The sequence below is a fragment of the Pongo abelii genome, chromosome 8 (genome assembly GCF_028885655.2).
Source record: "Pongo abelii isolate AG06213 chromosome 8, NHGRI_mPonAbe1-v2.0_pri, whole genome shotgun sequence".
Lineage (NCBI taxonomy): Eukaryota > Metazoa > Chordata > Mammalia > Primates > Hominidae > Pongo > Pongo abelii.
Window position 1 is genome coordinate 113641517 of NC_071993.2, and position 19633 is coordinate 113661149.

Below are 19633 nucleotides of genomic sequence, written 5' to 3' on the forward strand. Positions count from 1 at the left end.
AGAGGGCCCATTATAGGCTGAGTTCACACACATAGTTTCAGATGAAATTAAAAAGGGTGTCTTCTCAGTTTAGTTATGGTTGCAGTAGAGGTGAGGGGTTCTTTCTACTGTTTGGGTTCCTCCTGGGCCTGTGCAAAATTATATCTCCAGCTAAAGCCAAGTTTCAGCTCCAGAGCAGAAAAATGTTTTTATTAAAATAAGAGACATCATATTTGAAGAGCAAAGTCACCAAGTGAAAGCAGCTCTGCTGGAAGAAGATGGAGGGTTTCATTCCAGAGCAGTTCATCCCAGTGTCCTTTGGGGCCTCAGCTCTATTGCCTAACTTACATTTGGAAGCACTTTAATTTCTGAGAATGGAATGAGTTCAGAACTGAAATAGACCACGCAGCCTGGTGTAGAGGAAAGAAAAATTAGTGGAGGCATCAGAAGGCCTTAAATTTGGCCTCTTATGAAGCAGCTGGAAGAGATCAAAGCAAACCACTCCAGCTGCACCACCCTCACTTTTCTCATGTGCAAAATGAAAGACTTAGAGTAAATGAGGTGTTAGGTCTCTACTAGATTTAAAATTGCCACTGACTTTTGAGCATAGGGAATATTTGGAAAAACATATAAAAGTTAAAGTTGACCTAAATAAATAAGAGTTTTGATTTAGGGTAAGGAGGCCATCGGGGGTGGGTTGTAATGGAAATCTGTTGCTTGCGCCTGTCCAGCATCCAGTTGCTTCATTTTCTTTTGGTAATCACTTCTCCCCTTCTGTAGTTCATGTGGTTCCGAGGAGACTGACTTGTTCACCTCCTTCTCTACCACCAGCACTGTGATCAAGGCCTGGCCAGTAAGACTCAATTTCAGGACTGCTGTTAGAACTTTCAGGAAATAGAGTTTAATTTCTGTGCTAAGCTAGGGCTGCTAAGAGTCACTACAAAGACAAGTACAGCTGGAGAAAAACGTAAACATAGAGGAAGGCAGAGATGAAACACAGAAGGTGGAGAGGGGCCAGAGAGAGAAAGAGAGAACATAATGATGAGATACTTGAGCGCCAAGGGAGCTTGTTGTCCTTGAAGCTACAACTGCTTCTACACTCTTAGGTTCATAAGCCATTTCATTCCCTTCTTTGTTTCAGGCAGTGTGAATTGAGCTTCTGTCCCTAGACCGCATGTGGAAGGTGAACCCACCTCCGTGTTGTTTCCGTACCACCACACATAAGTGAGGGTGCCCACTTGGCTGGGCCACAGCACTGCTGTCGCATTGACCTCTTTGTTCTTTGTGGTGACAAAGGGAAGAGACAGGTGCACGTGCTCCAAGGGACCTGAGGCACAAGAGAAAGAGAGGCCATGGAGGGAGAAGAGCTTCCTCTGCTCTGTCCTCCCTGCTCTGAAGAGATTACACATTTACTCTTGAAGCCCCTAAAACCTGGCTGCCATATTCCCCAAAAGAAGTGTTCAGATGCTTTCCCCACTTTGGAGAAAGAATACATTGAGCACAATTGCATCTTGACATTTTGCACTTACCAATCTTTCTACCAGTTCTAAAACCTGAGTTAGGTGTGTGTAAAAGTTAAAAAAAAATTACAGGTAATTTATGAAGTCCTTACGAACAGGCATCATTTGGGATTTCACAAGGCAATGCAGTCTTTCCAAGAGGTTGTATCCTTGGTGGTGAACCACAGTCGTGAAGACCTCATAGAATCCATATTGATGAAGGGTGGAGGGACAAATCTTCAAACCACTCTCCATGTAATTACCCTTTATTATTTATTGGGTTTTAAAGGTCTGTGTATGTGTGAATGTGTTCGTGCATGTGTCTGCAAAGCTTTCTAGTTAGGTAAGCATGGCACACACACTGTGTTTGGGGTTGAATTAAGTTAATTCAGGACAGAGGTGTGTGTGTAAGTAGATAGAGAGCTCTGTGGTTCTCAGAAGATGCTCACCTAAAATATAGAATGATTTTATCTACAGAGGCCTATAAAAACTTGAAACCTTAATTAGATGTACCAACCTCACAAAGATATGAATGCCCTCTTCATAAAGAACCACTAGGACCTTTCCTTCAACCCTCAATCTTCTCTTTGAGTCACTGTTTCCAGGCAAAATGCAGCTTCCTATGCATTTGCCATCCCCATCTTGGTCCCATGAGATGGAGGAGAGAGCAATACCTTGGGTCTATTCACCTGGTTTATTACCTCCTCTTCTGCTTGCCCTGTAAATGTGTTTCCCAGAGTCCTGTGTTGAGACTTTTTCACTCTCTACATACTTTTCTACTAGGCAACACCATCCACACCTTAACCTACAAATATCAAATCCATGTGAAGGGCTCTAACACCCCTTTCTGGGCTCTAGCCTCCTTCTGGGGGAGTCTAGACTTCTTTGGCTCCAGCAATCAAATGTTCTCAAGGACCCTGTTATTTCCCTCTCCTGTATTCTCTACAGTTTGGTGATTAATGCTCATATTCATCCAGGAGCCCACTGCAGAAACAGAAAGTCAATTTCAATTTCTTTTTTGTTATTCACATCCATTTAGGAAACTGACCATTTGGTTTCATAAATCTCTCTAAGATATTTATCTCACCCTCCCTAATCTGGCGCCCTGGTTCATACTCTAAGCACTTTCTCACTTCTCTTCCAGATTTTCCTGCCTGTAACCTTTCACCACCTGAATCCATCCTCCAAATGGCTGCAACAGTAATTTTTCTAGAAAGCGAAGCGATCATGTTACTCATACTTGTTCAAAATTAAGATTCCCATGATCTGGCTGGGTGTGGTGGCTCATGCCTGTAATCCCAACACTTTTGGAGGCTGCATCGGGTGGATCATGAGGTCAAGAGATCGAAACCATCCTGGCCAACATGGTGAAACCGCATCTCTACTATAAATACAAAAATTAGCTGGGCATGGTGGCGTGTGCCTGTAGTCCCAGCTACTCGGGAGGCTGAGGCAGGAGAATTGCTTGAATCTGGGAAGCAGAGGTTATGGTAAGCCAAGATCATACCACTGCACTCCAGCCTGGTGACAGAGCAAGACTCCATCTCAAAAAAAAAAAAAAAAAAAAAAGATTCCCATGGTCCAATTATAATAATAATGATAGCTAACACATATTGATTTAAAATTTGTGAGACACAAGACAGAGGCTGAAAACTTCTTCAGGGTAAGAATTCTTCATATTTATGTTCATACACAAAGACTAGCAGAGTTCCTAAGACATAATAGATGCTCAAGTATTCACTGGGTAAAACAAATGATATAACTTCCCATGTCTGTCTTTGTTCATGCTACTCCCTCTTTAGAGAATGAAAAGTCTGGTGATCAGCATACAGAATCAAACTGATCTTCTGGCCTATAAAGCATATGTTGAGAAGCAGTTGATTATAAGCCAGAACAGTTCAATGAAATAATAAAAGGGAAACATTTACTGAGTGATGACTACAACTAAATGTTCTGCTAACGTCTCTGTTTTTCTTATTTTATCCTCACAAAACAATCTTATGAAGTAGGCACTAATATCCTCCCCGTTTAGAGATGAACAAAGTAACATGACTTTCCCTAGGTCATACAGCTAGGAAAGCAGTTTGGTTTCAGAGCCTTTGTTCTGAGCAGATGGAAGTGTTTGAAAGAACCTTTCCAGTCAAACAAAATAGCTATTAAGAGTTGCTACCTCCTGATCAGGTAAATATGTCCCAGGCATTGGAAAATGCACTTTCCACCTGGTTTCATTTATTGCACAAGTCTTGCCATTTCCCTATCAAATGGTTTGTTCCAGCAAGCCATGTCCTGGTCCACCCCAGGGCCTTTGCTTCTACACACCTTTCTTATGGCACCTGTCAGTCTTCAAATCTCAGTTTCAGCATCCCCTCCTCTGTGAAATTCTTCCTGAGTCCCTCAATCTGAGTTAAATGAATCCATTAGAATACAATGACTAAATAAGCTATGCTAGAAATGCTAGTTCCATTCTAAAGAGGTTCATTTTGTCTCTCATATGTGAGCTTTTTTTTTTTTTTTTTTTTTTTTGAGGAGGAATCTCACTCTGTAGCCCAGGCTGGAGTGCAGTGGCACGATCTCGGAGCATTGCAACCTCTGCCTCCCAGGTTCAAGCAATCCTCCTGCCTCAGCCTCCCAAGTAGCTAGCTGGGATTACAGGCACACACCACCATGCCTGGCTAATTTTTGATTTTTAGTAGAGACAGGGTTTCACCATGTTGGCCAGGCTGGTCTCGAATTCCTGACCTTGTGATTCGCCCGTCTCGGCCTCCCAAAGTGTTGGGATTACAGGCGTGAGCCACCGCGCCCAGCTGAGCATTTTTTAAAAGTCATAAACCAGCATAAGAACAATGCCTATATGTCATTATCTCAACGAAAAAATTCGAATCTTGTTAGTAAAACATGGTAATTCATTCACTCAGTTTTTTTATTTTTATTTTTTTATTTTTTATTTTTTGAGACAGAGTTTCCCTCTGTTGCCCAGGCTGGAGTGCAGTGGCATGATCTCAGCTCACTGCAACCTCCACCTCTCGGGTTCAAGCAATTGTCCTGCCTCAGCATCCCAAGTAGTTGGGATTACAGGGGCGTGCCACCAAATCTGGCTAATTTTCGATACCTGGCTAATTTTTGTATTTTTAGTAGATATGGGCTTTCACTATGTTGGCCAGGCTGGTCTCGAACTCCTGACCTCAAGTGATCCACCCACCTTGGCCTCCCAAAGTGCTGGGACTACAGGCGTGAGTCACCGCGCCCGGCCCTCACTCAATAGTTTTTGAGTCCTGTGATCTGTTGGGTATTATTCTAGGTGCTGGGGATACGTGGCATTTGTTGGAGCTTAGGTATTTCTGAGGAAGGAGGGTGCTGAACGCATAAAGCAGAAGTCGGTGATAGAGTGCTATTTTTGAAAGTGTGATCATGGAAGACCTTTCAGAAGAAATGGCATTTGAGCAGCAACCTGAATAAAGTGAAAGACAGCACCAAGTATCAATTTGGAAAGCTCCAGGGTGAGGGTAGAGTAAGTGAAAAGACCACGAGGAAGAGGGATGCCTGCCATGTTTGAGAAATTGTCTTATTCTTTTTTCATTTATTTTCACATAACCACGTTTTGGTCAATGACCATTTTTTTTTTTTTTTTTTTTTTTTGAGACAGAGTTTCACTCTGTCACCCAGCCTGGAGTGCAGTGGCACGATCTTGGCTCGTTGCAACCTCTGCCTCCTGGGTTCAAGTGATACCCCTGCTCCATCCTCGTGAGTAGCTGGGATTACAGGCGCCTGCTATCATGCCCGGCTAATTTCTGTAATTTTAGTACAGACAGGGTTTCACCATGTTGGCCAGGCTGGTCTCGAATTCCCAATCTCAGGTGATCTGCCTGACTCAGCCTCACAAAGTGCTGGGATTACAGGCATGAGCCACCACGCCCGGCCAATGATGAATTTTCTAAGAGAAATTCAAGACACATAGTATGTTGGCCTTGTAGGCCCTGAAATACATATGTCTGTGTTTGTATAAGTTCACGCATACATGCATATACATTATATATGCATACACATATTAAATTTATCTTTCAGATTCCCACAGCCTCTTTTATTCATTTACTTTTCACGGGTTTAAAATACCTGGTTCCTGCTATCCAAAAGCCTATTACTTGACCATCTCTGTTCATCACAGAGGGTGCAGTATGCCCTAATGGAGCCGCAGAGGTGAAACTCCAGACCCTGGAGGCCCCCAGCTGGCTGGCTGCATTAAGTAGGGAGCTGAACTGGCAGATGCGGCTCCATCAGACAGGTGCCTGCAATGCACAAAAGGGACAGTAGGTGGCGCTGCATCATTCCATATGAATCTTCCTGGAAAGGTGGTTGAGAGAATTGGGGAATTGTGTGAACTGGGTTTCCCTTCTCTTTTCTTGTTTATAGCCCTCCTGTGCTGCAGGAAACAACTGACGCCTGTGAGGCTGCACATTGGGTGATTGTGTGTGTGTGTGTGTGTGTGTGTGTGTACTGGCTGCTCTGGCCTGCCTGCAGCATTTATGATCTGGAGACCTTTGGCCACCTAAATATTGTGCACATATCATATTGCTATTTGTCCGCAATGTTTAAAAAAGCTACTAGATGAAATAAGAGTGTTTCAAACTATAAAGCTGAGATCCTAAAACAGAGTGTCTCAAATTTCACTGTACGTTAAAATCATACTAATCTGTTCAAAGCAGATTATGATGTCATACTTCCAGGAATCCTAATTCAGTGGGTCTGGGATAAGACCCAGAACGCTACATTTTTATCATTTAATTTGGGGGCAGGTGGCTCATTAAGCTACACTTTACAAAATCCTAGTCTGACGTTTGCTGGTCAATAAAATGATGGTGTGAATGGTTGAAAAACTACGTGGGTTTTCAAGCTACACAGATCATTTTACTCTAAGATGGGGCCAGAAAGTCATCTGCACATGGCTCCTATATAAGGGAACAGGTAAGGGAAGTGGTTTAGGAAGGACTACAAGATCCACCTTATCTTTCTTTTGTCCCCAATTCCTGTTCTGCAGGTTTGCAGTCTTCAGTGATTTTTTTTTTTTCTGCAAGACTGGCTGCGACAAGGTAGCTTTCTGAGCAGAAATCTGCATGCTCTCTAAATCCTCTGCCCCATCCGACTGAAGGCAACACTGGCTGCAGCACGTGTCTCATTAGTTTGCAAACTAGCAGAGCACAGTGAATACTATCCCCAAGGAATTACCAACTGTCAGGCTACAAGATTACCAGGCACCCAGCAAGACCGGCCCACTCCTGGAAACACTATGCATGAACATCAGCTCCATTTGTTTCAGATGACCTTTGCAAACCCATCTTTTTTTTTCAAACCCTCTGGTTTGGAATCAAATCACTTTTCCACACTGGAGAGTGGTCGGAATGTGTATGTGAGACAGGCAATGGGCTTTCAGGATTGCCCCAGAGGGTAGGAATTGGGGAGGGGCAGAGGAAAGGCTTGGTGAGCTAAGAGTTGCTGCTAATCCTCCTCTCCCTCACAATCCACTAAGTCCAAATGTATATGCTACTTTGTGATGATAGAAAAATCAAGTTTTACTAGGTGCCAGGGTACCATATATTTTGTTTGATGGGACTTTTGGGAACGAGATGCGCATCTACTTGACAGAGGAGAAAATCAAGGCTCAGAGAGATGGAGTGACTTCCCCAAGAGTTTGAACCAAAATCTGGACCTAGTCAGAATGCCCAACTCAGTCCAGTGCTTTTCTTTCCCCTATAAAGCCACCTCTCACTGCCATATCATGGCACTTTGGCATCCATAGTCACTCATGACACCCTCCAGCTTTAAGATGCCTGAGAGTGTGACTCAGTTATGTTCTTGTTCTGACTTGCTTTGAGTGTAAAGTGATGCCAGAGTCACAGTGCTTCTCCAATCCTTGATTTCTCCATCTGAAAGAAAAGGCCAGAAGTCTGTTATGGCATAGATATGAAGATGAGCAAAATGAGTTTGTGTGCATAGCAAAGCACCCTGGATGTTTAGGAGGGAGGCACTAACCAAGCATGTCAGAATCTACTGAAACAGTTATGACATGAGTTTATATGCATGTGAGTTAGCAAACAGCTTCAAACATGACCTTGCTTTTAACACAATTAGTACCAAAGAGCCAGGCTTAGAAAGAAGTTCCATTATATGAGGCATGCTTATCCAACCACTTAACCCAAGATGAGTCTACAAAATTAAAATCAGAACACAAAACATTCCATTACAAATTATCTTCCTCTAAGGTTAAGGTCAAATATTTTGTCCAATCAACTAGGCTAATGAAACGAAAGAATTGCAAATGAACGAAGAAACTGGTTTCTTTTAGAAGGGTTTCCACAGCCCTTAATCTTGAGCAGAGACAATCTCTGTGTGTGTTGTTTTCCTCTCCAGGATTTCGTTAACTAGGGAGGAGTCTTTCAGGGGAGCAGTAGACACCTCAAGGGGTATGATCACACACACAGGAATGAGAAAAAAACCTACAGAGTGACAAGGAGGTGAAGCTATGGAAGATTTAATGGGAGACCCTGAAAAATTTAGATCAGAAGCTGATACTGGCTTTTAAATCAGTATTTACATGTGATTGGACTACAGTAGATGTATAACAAAATTGTGGTACATGGTACACAATTATAATTTGTAAAGAAGCTACCTCTCTAGCAAAATTACCCCTTATAGAATAAGCTATGAGATATGATATGATCTAGGTAGGAGCCATTCTCGGCAAATGTGCCATCATTTTTATTGCAAGTTATTTTTGCTACTAATCATTAATGTTTGTGATGTATTGTTAAAGATTTTAGCATGATCATTTCTATGATACCATCACTATCATTTCCCTACATACTAACCTATAGGGAGGTATTATGTCTTAGTAAGTGGCAAGTCCTGAAAGTCTATACAGGATGAGTTAGGGATGGGAGACCCCGTGATGAGTCCTGAACTATGTAGTTGTGTAACAAGCACACTGCTTCTAACCAAAATGTTTATGTTTCTTCAAGACAATCTGTAAAGAGTAGGGGGTAGATGGTAAAAGCTAATGGAGACAGCTCCTCCAATCCCAAGCCGCTCTTGGCACTGACACTGACCTTAGTTATCAAGAGCTGGGATCTTTGTGGCAGGTGGACCTGAGTCTGAAGCATGGTTCTTCTAGGTAGTAGGTAGGCCACTTCAAACAAGTAACTTAAGCTCTCTGAACCTCAACACTTTTTGTAAATAGGGTTACTAATAGTGCCTACTTCACAGGACTGTTTTGAGAAGTGAGATAACATACATTAAGAGCCTGTTTAGCACAAAGTCTGGAACACACTGTAAACTATAGCCAAAAATAGGCAGATGGAGTTGACCTACTGAGAATCATGTGTAACTTTGTTCAGACCCAAATAAAGGAGTGCATGCTTCTTTGAAGCACCTCTGCCATGAGAGTACAGGAGATGGAGATCAGAATTACTGACATGTTAGGAAGACTCAACAACCAAAAACATCTCTTGGTCATCCCTTAATAGTTTTGCCCTCTCACTGGACCACAGCAGCTAGAAAAGAAAATGTTCTAATTGATACTTTATGTATTCAATTTTGTTCCATGGGCAAGGTGCAGAGGAGAGGCATGGAGTAATAATGCCTGGCCTTGAGACTCTTGGACTAAAACTTCATATTTGAACAAGGCCATTCATATAAAGGAACTACTTTCATTTAAAGGAAACAATTTCTTTAGTAACCAACACAAGTCCTATGACTGGGAAACCCCTTACACCTAACATATCAATGACACACGTTTTAAGCACACATAACTTAGAAGTTATTATTGTCTCATCATACTTACTCACATCTTTAGAATCCCCAGTGAGGGAAAAGCTTTAGCGTTTCTTCGAACTGTTTCCTACCACAGTTTCCTTAACACTGTTTTTATACTCTTTCTCTCTACACCACCTTCTCTCTAACACCAAGTCATCCACAGATAGAAGCCCAGGAAAAAGGAGAAAAACCCTAAAAGGATTATTAATAGCAACATATTATGAGAAGACAGAAATAATCAGATGGGGAGAAATGTCTTTACTTGGGCTAATTCTCAGTGCATTAGATTGAGTGGTGCATGTGGATTGTTTTCAACAATTTCTGACCCCAGCAAAACCAAATTTCTTTGTTTCAACCAAATAGCTCTGCAAGTCACTTAGGCTCAGCCTCCAGATTCAAGTGTCATTCTTCAAGGCACCCGGGGTAAGCAGAGGAAATGCAATGAGAATTTGAAGCAATCCAGAGAGTCCAGGATTATTCAGATTCTACTCTTTGATTTTCTTCTCACTCTTTCCTTATTTTGGTCTCTTAATCATTTCTTCCCCATTCCCCTTCTGCTAAAAGATAACTAGTGTACTTCTAGATATAAAATTGTGAATTCAATTTGAAAAGGACACAATATTTAAGATAGGTCATAAACCAACAACAGTAATAACATACAAGTTACATGTAAGTACAGGACGGCGCTGTCAGAACCCAGACTGTTGTCCACCTGCACGGTCACACGGAAAATGCCCACGTTCTGATAGACGTGTTTGATCCCATCTTCCGTGGAGCTGAGATTGACGTAAGACACCGCGATACCATCGCCGAAGTCCACCTGGATGAGTGTCCGCTGAACATCACCCTGAAAAACAAACCAACATCAGAGGAAATGAGTCACTGTTCGGCTGCTCCTGCCTAGGGGACTGGGGACTACGGCTTGTCCTAGTCCCTGGCTCAGGCATGATGGCAGCCGTGGCTCGCTCCTACAGCTAGGAGCATCTGCCTGCCTTTGACAGAATTCCTGTGACAATCCCTGGCAGGCAAGAGTTTGCTATGATGGATACACTCCAAATCTGAAGGACACCAACTACTGTAAGTTTCAGGGGTTTGAATATTAATAGTGCTTGATTATCAGCTGCAATGTGATATTCAATTCCTCCAAAGGCTTTGGTAATAGTCTTAGCATCCACAAGGATAAAAGGTGTACACACACAACTTTAAAAATTTAGCTTACCCAGGTCAGGCACAGTGGCTCATGCCTGTAATCCCAGCACTTTGGGAGGCTGAGGCAGGCAGATCACAAGGTCAAGAGATCAAGACCATCCTGGCCAACATGGTGAAACCCCGTCTCTACTAAAAATACAAAAATTAGCTGGGCGTGGTGGCGCATGCCTACAGTCCCAGCTACTCGGGGCGGGGGGGGGGGGCGCTGAGGCAGGAGAACTGCTTGAATCTGGCAGGCAGAGGTTGCAGTGTGCCAAGATCATGCCACTGCACTCCAGCCTGATGATGGAGTGAGACTCCGTCTCAAAAAAAAAAAAAAAAAAGAAACCCAAAAAATTTAGCCTACCTGACTGACATGGTAATGGACCACTCCACTTGCTGTGTCTTCAAGACCACTCCTCAACCCGAATCCCCCTTGTTATTTCTTGTTCCCTAATTGTATCAAAGAAAGGATGGAAGAAGACACTTTGCCTGATACCTGATAGGACACTGCACTCAGCCCTATTATTATCTGAGATAATTACGGGTTAATTCTTTTATGCTTTAGCATTTCAAACTATCAAAATGATCTCATGTTATTCTTCACAGATTCTTAGTCTAGTCTGGAGAGAGGAGTAGGCAATCTTCTCTCACTTTACAGATGAAGAAGCTGAAGTCAAAAAAGATGTCATCACTCGTTCAAGGTTAACACAGCTAGTAAGTGGTGGTCCTGGGATTCTAACCCACCTTTCTGCACTTCCAGGTCATTCATTATAGAGAGAATATAGCACTGTGGGCAATCAAGGCTCCCCTGGGCATGAATTCTCACGTGCCATTAACAAACTGGAAGACTTCATGCAAGCCATTCAGTCTCCTTCAGTCTCAGTGACAAATCTATGAACTGGGTATAATAATACCTTCCTGTCTTAAAGAGTTGTTGTAAAAAATATGCAGGTAATCAATTACAGATTAATTAGTCATCTGTAAAATGCTACATAAAAATGACTATAAATCAATGTAGCTATAAAAGACCTACAATTGTCCCTTTAAAGCTTAATTGAATTTGTATGATTCCAAATTTCCCATGGATAGGCAGAAGAAGATAAATTCTGCATTATAAAATCCCAGACCTATAAAAAAAAGAAATGGCCTTTGGAACAACAGTTTAGAATCTTAAGGAAAAAAAGTTGCTTAGACCCCATTGACAAAAACCAGCTTCCTTCACACACAGTCCGTCCTTTAACAAATTTTGTTGTTGTTGTTAGCCTTTCCCACTTTCAGGAAAGAAAAAAACAAAAACCTTTGAACTAGAAATGTATTTTCGATTAAGTAAGGTTCATATGGTATCATATTTTTTGAAAAGGCCAAGTTTAAAATGTTGACATTTAAAAGATTAATTCACAGGGAAAAGAAAAGCAGTTCAAATCCTATGAATCCGTGTGACCTACTCCTCTGCTCTATGCCCAGCCAAGCATTGTGTGTGGGGCTCACAGCAGCGAACTCTCAATAAATACATAGGCACAAATTCTCCCCTAGGGTAAACAGAGAAATTCCATTCAAAACTACAAAATAAATATCCAAAGCCCAGACATTGTGCACTTACTTGAATTCCCTTCACTGATAAATATAAATGTCAACTATTCTTGCTGACGTGTCCTTCATTTAAACAACCAAAGTGGACTGATCAACTTCTCATTCTGTTTCCAGTTAGTTTCCACCCCTAGTTTTTAACAGAGTTGCTGGGAAGCCAGCCCTAGGTGTGGGCAAGGGGAAAGAGCCCACTTTTGAAGCAAGTATCTGAGGGAAATAGCAAGGGTATCTGGGGTTATCCTTGAAATAAAACAAGGAATGCAGTTTCCACTAGAGACGGGGGAGGACATGAGGGAAGAGGAAGACAGACAAGTTTAATGTACTTTGTGGCAACAGAGTGAGCATCAGGCAGGGGCCATCATTTGCAAAAGGACAGAGGGGAGATTCACACCTTCAGTCAACTCTACTTCAGCCTCCACTGAGAGACAGCAGACACTCATATAGCTGGGAAGAATACAATTTTGGCTGCCGTTGCTTGAGTCTACCTTGCCTTGCCCTTTCTGTCTGGTCTTCATCACTTCCATTTTGTTGTCCTGGATCAAGACCAGTTACATAAAAGCCCTCCAATTTCTATCTCTCTTGATGTCTACTGTCTGTCTTGCTGCGTTTTGTTTCATGATAGGATTCTTCATTGTCCATTCATGGAATGTTCTCTGCGTATATAATGGGTGAAAGATGGAGCTACTCAATGTTTGGACTAGGGCATTAGTAAGGCTTCCATTTCAGAGTCAGACTACTAGGGTGTTAGGTCAGGTATTTTACATATAATTATATAACAGATCATACTTTACATCATAGAATCAGGTATTAGGTTTAACATGCACCTGACAGCCCCTGAAGACAAAGGCATGGAATGCTCCAATCAAATGTGAAGTCCCCAGGACCTCCTGATACTGGGATAGGCCTCTTGGCTTGGACTCTGCACTAGGAGATGAGAATGTCAAGGGGCCATGTATGACAGCAGAAGGCAGCAGATTATATTCCTGCTGTCGCTTTCCACTAAAGGTGAACAAACTGGATTCCATGCCTTTTCCTTCAGGAGCTCTCAGATGAGTGATAAGACTATTACCACTGTAACAGCTTCACACTGGGGCTCATCTGTCATCAGATTCTGGTGTTCCTGGGCTCAAATGACCACTGGAAGCAAGGATGCCAGCCATTTTCAGAGAATAAGAAACCAAGCAAAGGGATGGCAGCCCAAGTCCTAATAACTATTGAGTAGGCATACTCACCCTACCGGCGCTCTGGTCATTCACTCGTTCACCCAACTGTCAGATATTTATTGAGTGTCTATCTCATGTCAGTCACCAAATGGGAAAATGTTATTAAGCAAGAAATAGCCAAACAAACAAAACAAATATGGCCTGGGCTTTCATGAGCTTACAGACCACTAGTGAAACACATGTACTTTAATTAACTAATCATGCAAATAAAAATTAGTGCAGGGTGACATGAAGGAAAGGTACATGGAGTTGTAAGCTTTTGCAATATGCAGGACTGGAGAGCTGATCTGATTGGGAATTTCAAAGAAGGTTTCTAAAAGGAAGTGATATCTGAGCTGAGAAGACCTGAAAGAAGAAGGTAAATTAACCAAATGGAGGAGATGAATGAGTGAGGTACAAGTGAGAGAGTGCAGGCCAGGGGAACAGAGGGAACAGATGTGCAAAGGCCCTGTGGTAGAGGGAGATAGTACGGTTGAAGAAATTAAAAAAGAAGGAGGAAAAAGAGAGAAAGAACAAGAACATGTTACCAAATGAGGTTAAAGCAGAGAAAAATACCTTTTGGGATTTGTGGGTCAAATTCCTGATTTTTATCTTTCTCCTAAGAGCAATGAGAAGCCATTAAAGTGTTTTAATTTTTAAATGTTTTTAAAATTTTAATTGATAATAATCACACATATTTATGGAGGTATATGTGATATTTCAATACATGTATATAATGTGTAGTGATCAAATCAGGGTAACTGTGATATCTATAACCTTGAATCTTTTTTCTTTCTTTGTGTTGGAAACATTCAAATTCTTTTCCTCTAGCTATTTTGAAATATATAATAAATTATTGTTAATGATAGTTAACACTATACTGTGCTACAGAATATTAGAATTTATTCCTCCTGTCTAACTGTGATTTTGGACTCATTAACCAATCTCTCCCTGTCCAGCCTCTTGTAGCTACCATGCTACTCTCCTATTCTGTGAGATCAACTTAATGATTCAAGTATTCTAAGTAGGGGTTTAAGGGAAGATGGCATGACGATATTTTTAATTCAAAATGATCACTCCGGCTATGATATGGAGATGAACTGGAAGGGGATCCAAGTGTGCTGGAAAGCCAATTTGAAGGTATTCTAGGATAGACAATAGATTAAACAAACAAACAAACAAAAAATCTCCAGCAGAAAATTATATGCACCTTTCTGTCAAAATTAACTCTCACAGTTTATTGGTTTTGAAATCAGTGATTCTGGGCCTTTGATAACATCTTTTTTAGGAGTTTTATTTCTTAATCTGGATGTCCAGCTACTACCCAAGACCCAGCACTGTTTTGAGGCCTCTGAGAAGATGCCCAGTCCTGCTGCAGTCTGAGGTCTGCAGCCGATGCTGGGCTGTAGCAAAGGCTGAGGCCCTCTCATTCTGATTGTTGAATATTAGGTTTTCTTGTGGTCGGATTCATCTGAAGATGAACACTACAGCACAAGCTGATGCTATTCTTATTTGATTTTAATATGATGAAAAAGCTTTACCAGAAAGCTTTAGGATTGTAAGTACTAAGCGTGTATTAATAAGGCTGGGAATGGAAAGACTAAACTCATTGTGGACTGGAGCATAATCACAAACAAAAGTGTCATGATATATGCAGCCAAGATTAGCAAACTTCGCTAGGAAAATGAGTTGCTGGGTGGTACTAGGGTAGACTGTGTCAACTCCGGCGGGTGGGAAGTGTCTTGTGAATGGCTATATCTTCAGTGCCTTAATGCAACACCTGCGAATGATCCTTTTTAGTTCCATATAATTTGAAAGTTGCACATTTCTATTGTGTGTGTTTGTCAAAATGCTTTCTTACATATTATCTCATGTGGATGTTAGGACCCCTAGGAGATAGAAAGGACAGATGTTATTTATGTTTGATATACCAGAAAAACTGGAGCACAGAGGGGTTAAGTAAGATGCATAAAGTCACGCAGCTAGATACCTACAAAAGGGTTTAAGATGATCTGTGCTTTGACTTGACCTATTCAGTTCAGTTCTCTTTGAGTTTCTTTAATTGAAATTACTTGCAATATTTCTTTCAGACCAAGAGGAAGGTGGTAACAAAGATAAAGCATTATTTTCTTTTCTTGCCTGACTGTATTTCCTGGCTTTGACTCTCTTTTCCTCTCTAACAATGATAGGCTGGCATTTACTCAATACTCTGCTTCTGTCTACCCGCTAGTAGAACAGTAGCATGTTTAAGCAGTAAAGAAGATAGAGAATATGAGAAACAATTGGTATTCATAATCAGTAGTCAGGAAAGTCTTGTGTATAACTAATTGAAAAATACTTCAATCTAATAAATCAAAAGAAATCATTTCTGAAACTAAATTCAGGCTGGCAAACATCTAGACTATTAAAAAATTCTTTAGATCTAATGCTCTTTAGTCACATGTCCTAATACAGACACAGAATTGAGAAGACTAGTTCAAAAGACATGCCTGAGAAAGGCACAAAACCCACATGAAATCCACGTGATGATTCTATTCTCCAAGGGCATTGCTGACTTCTACAATAGAAAAACAAATATATCAAATGGCCACCAGGAAGCCAATATTAACCTGAGCAATGAAAGGTGTGTGAACCTATCAGTTCCTGTAACACAGATTCAGAGAACACTGGGACAATAAATGCTATCGCAACTCCTCACGGACAGCCTCAGTCCAGAAGTGAGACTCCAAGATGTCCCTTAAGGCATCAGAGACCCATTGCAGACAGACACCAGGCTCGTATATCAGAACCTGGTCCATGCAAGCATGACAGTGGCCCTCACTCAAGCTTCATCAACATTTTTCTTGGAAGAGAGCAAAAACTACCTTGCAGAAAAATCACTAGTATAATCCATTTTTAATAAAAAAATAAGCAACAAATAACATAGTAAATATACCATAAATCTGTATGTGTTTGTGTGAGTACAGAGAAAGGTGATGGAAAAGGTAATCCAGACTGTTAATATTGATTACCCTGGGAGTGGAGTGAAGTGAGGGGCAGGAAGGGATCAGCCGGATTCAAAGAAAGGAGTGAATGAGGGGAAATAAATATTTTTCCAAATTTAAAAGGGGGTAGAGTACTGTATAACATAAGAAACATTACGAAATACAACACTATACCTCTACTATTACTGTAAATATTTAAATATGGGTTAAGTACATTGGAAATAACCAATGTAACAAAGACTTTGTTTTGACTGATGATGGAATACAACCAACTGAATTTGTTATTTTTGTGTTATTTTGACCACAAAGTAAGATTTTTCACACATCATTAAGCTGCACTGAGTGACAGAAAGGAAATCAGATATTTCAGCCATTTCTTTGTATGACTAAGGATATTTAGGCAGAGTAGGGAGTATGAAACAAAAGTAGCTCACCATTATCCTGCATACCCTACTCTAGGGAGGTAGACTCAGGTTAGCAAGGTCTCAACAAGGAGTGGAAAAGGAAATAACAGTTCAACGTAGCCTGGCATTCAGAGAAGAGATTTCATCAGCCAGTGTAGTAAATGCATGGCATACGACTTTGTACACAAACTGAGAGTGCAAGTAAGATTGATCTAGTTGGGTGCAGTGGCTCATGACTGTAGTCTCAGCACTTCAGGAGGCTGAAGTGAGAGGACCACTTGAGCCCATGAAGTCAAGGTTGTAGTGAGCCATGATTGCACCACTGCACTCCAGCCTGGATAACAGAGTGAACCACTCTCTCATTAAAGTAAAAAAAAAAAAAATAGAAAAGGAAAACAATTGCTCTACAAGATCCCCTGGGTGGTCACTAAGGGAGAAAAGAGAGAACATTTCTTGAAAGTTTACTGTGTCAGAAATAATAGCAACTACTTTCTATATATTATTTTATTTAATCTTTGTATAAGTCTGTTTTCACACTGCTATAAAGAACTGCCTGAGACTGGGTAATTTATAAAGAAAAGAGGTTTAATTGACTCACAGATCCACATGGCTAGGGAAGGCCTCAGGAAACTTACAATCATAGTGGAAGGGAAAGCAGGCACGTCTTATGTGTGAGAGACAGTTTGTGTAGGAGGAACTGTCAAATACTTATAAAACCCTCAGATCTCTGAGAACCCACTATTATGAAAATGGCATGGGGGAACCACCCCTATGATCCAATCACCTTCCACCAGGTCCTTCCCTCAACACTGGGGATTATAGGGATTACATTTCAAGATGAGATTTGGGTGGGGACACAGAGCTAAACCATATCAATCTTCAACCCTGAAAGAACTCAAACCTGTTCAGATTTGCCTAGAGTCACAAGACTAGTTTGAATCAGGCTGTTCTTAACTCCGAGTCCAGCACTCTCACAACTCGTTCACAGAAAACACTCAAACTACTCTGTGGTGCTCATTCCCAGATGGATGCTAAAGAATGAATTCACTGACGTGTGAAACCAAAGAACTTTGTAAGCTTCGCTAACTACAACCCTTTAGAGGAATGCAAAAGTGATGTAAGATGATCCCAGTGTAATATGCCAGGCTCTGTAAAATACCCCAGAAGCTACAAAATGTGTTTGTGAGGATTCCTGGTGGTGTGAGTGTTTGACAAAGTCTGAGATGACTAATCAGTAAACAACTGTTGTAACTGTGTTGGACCTTCTTGTGTGACATTTTATAATAGTAAACTGAGCTTTTCTAGAACAGTTAAAAACCAGTCTAGGATAAAAGGCAGCTGCACATGCCCTATCTTCTGCTCCCAAGCAAGCTCTTTGTCTTCTCTGGCTTCTCTTCCAAGAGGTGCTGGCACTGCTGAAAGCCAAAGTTTCCTCACCAGAGCAGCTAGGACAGAGTGTTCCCAGGATGTCTGGTTTGAATCATGCCCTATAGGTGTTTCTTCACTTTCAAAACTGAGCTCTGGAAGATGACTCAAAAACATCCAAATCCATGCATAATTACGGAGTATTGTCAGTCTTCTCCCCTTGCCTATTCAAAGATGGTTTTCTAAAGCACATGTCTTTCTCCAAATGTGCAGACCTCCTGAGCTTCTCTGCAAGCAAAACCTACAGTGACCTTAGATGCTCTGACCTGGGGGATGAAGAGTCGCCACAGTGAAGAGGATAGTGCAGAAGGTTTTACAATTTTTCTAGAGAACTCAGATCTGTCAAGGCCATGAATTTCAGAGACAGCACACTTTGAACACATCAAATCATTTGCCTAGATTTATGACATTTCACTTTCTCTCAGATGAAATGAAGATGGCTGTTTTTTCAGGCCCTTCTATGAGGACTCACATCCTTGGGACTTGCCTAACTAAATACCCAAATACTTCTGGATCTAATGCCCAGATCAAGACATTCCAATAGGAACATCACAAAGTGGTTTGGTCCTTCCTTTAGAAATGGGTGATAGTACCATGTATTTGACTGAATCCCAAATTTCCCTTTTATGTCTTCTGTACTTGGTGTCTGGTTTAAAATGGAACAGAATACATAAGACGGGAGGAATACTTAGCTTGTGTAAGCAGATAATGACTATGAGCTGGGGCCTCTGTACTCCCTCTAGATATTGTGGTACAGAGAGGTTCAGAACCTTGACCCATTGCACTTTGGAAGCACTTTTCAGATAATAAAGGACACTGCTATACTGTTACCACTGCATGGTGGCTGTAGGAATTACATCAGCAGGCTCTGGCTAGAAAACTAGGGGGCTGCCAAATGACATAAATGTTTTTGAATGACTTTTGGAATTCACTCATAAAGACATTCAGCTATGTAATTAGAACAAAACTATATATACTTTAAAAATAGTAGGAAGTTTCCTTTAGGAATAAATCTCTATAGAACCAGGTTTCCTTGTAGTAAAATATGTAACAGAAATATGTTAGCTTTATTAGAAGAAAGAAAAAAAAAGAGAAAAAAAGGCATGGTATATTCGTTGGGAAAATATACAAATACATAAAATAATGACAAAGAAAATTAAAACCACCCATAATTATATCACCCACAGATTACCTTGTTAACGTATTGGTGAATATCATTTTAATCAATGAGAATGCACATGGACACAGATACCACCCCTATAACACTGGAATCACTATACTATTTTTAGCATTATGCAGTCAACATGTTTAAATAGCTTAAACTTTTATACCTAGTATCACTTGGTGGTCTTCACCAAGTCATAAGACCTCTTCTATGAAATGGATATATGACTTCTTGCCCTGGAAGTCACTTCATTCCCCTTCTAAATTATTAGGTTGTTGTGAAATTTATTTTAAAGAGGTGCTGTATGTGAAAGAGGTGCCCTACAAAAGTCAGGTGGCAACCTGGGTATTAGAAGACCTAGTTTTGTGTCCTTCAAAAAACATTGTTTATTTGG

The 19633-nt window shown here is 41.0% G+C and overlaps 1 protein-coding gene across 5 annotated transcripts in view; it reads right to left on the bottom strand.

Moving 5' to 3' along the window:
- SORCS1 (sortilin related VPS10 domain containing receptor 1) overlaps window positions 1-19633 on the bottom strand; it is a 594724-nt gene that overhangs the window by 48205 nt on the left and 526886 nt on the right. For all 5 annotated transcript variants that reach the window (XM_002821140.5, XM_003777633.4, XM_009245781.4 and 2 more), the window contains exons 19-20: window positions 9942-10128; window positions 1173-1306 (exon numbers count right to left, since the gene is read on the bottom strand). In XM_002821140.5, the coding sequence (XP_002821186.6) occupies window positions 1173-1306; window positions 9942-10128 (321 nt within the window). The remainder of the gene's footprint in view (window positions 1-1172; window positions 1307-9941; window positions 10129-19633) is intronic.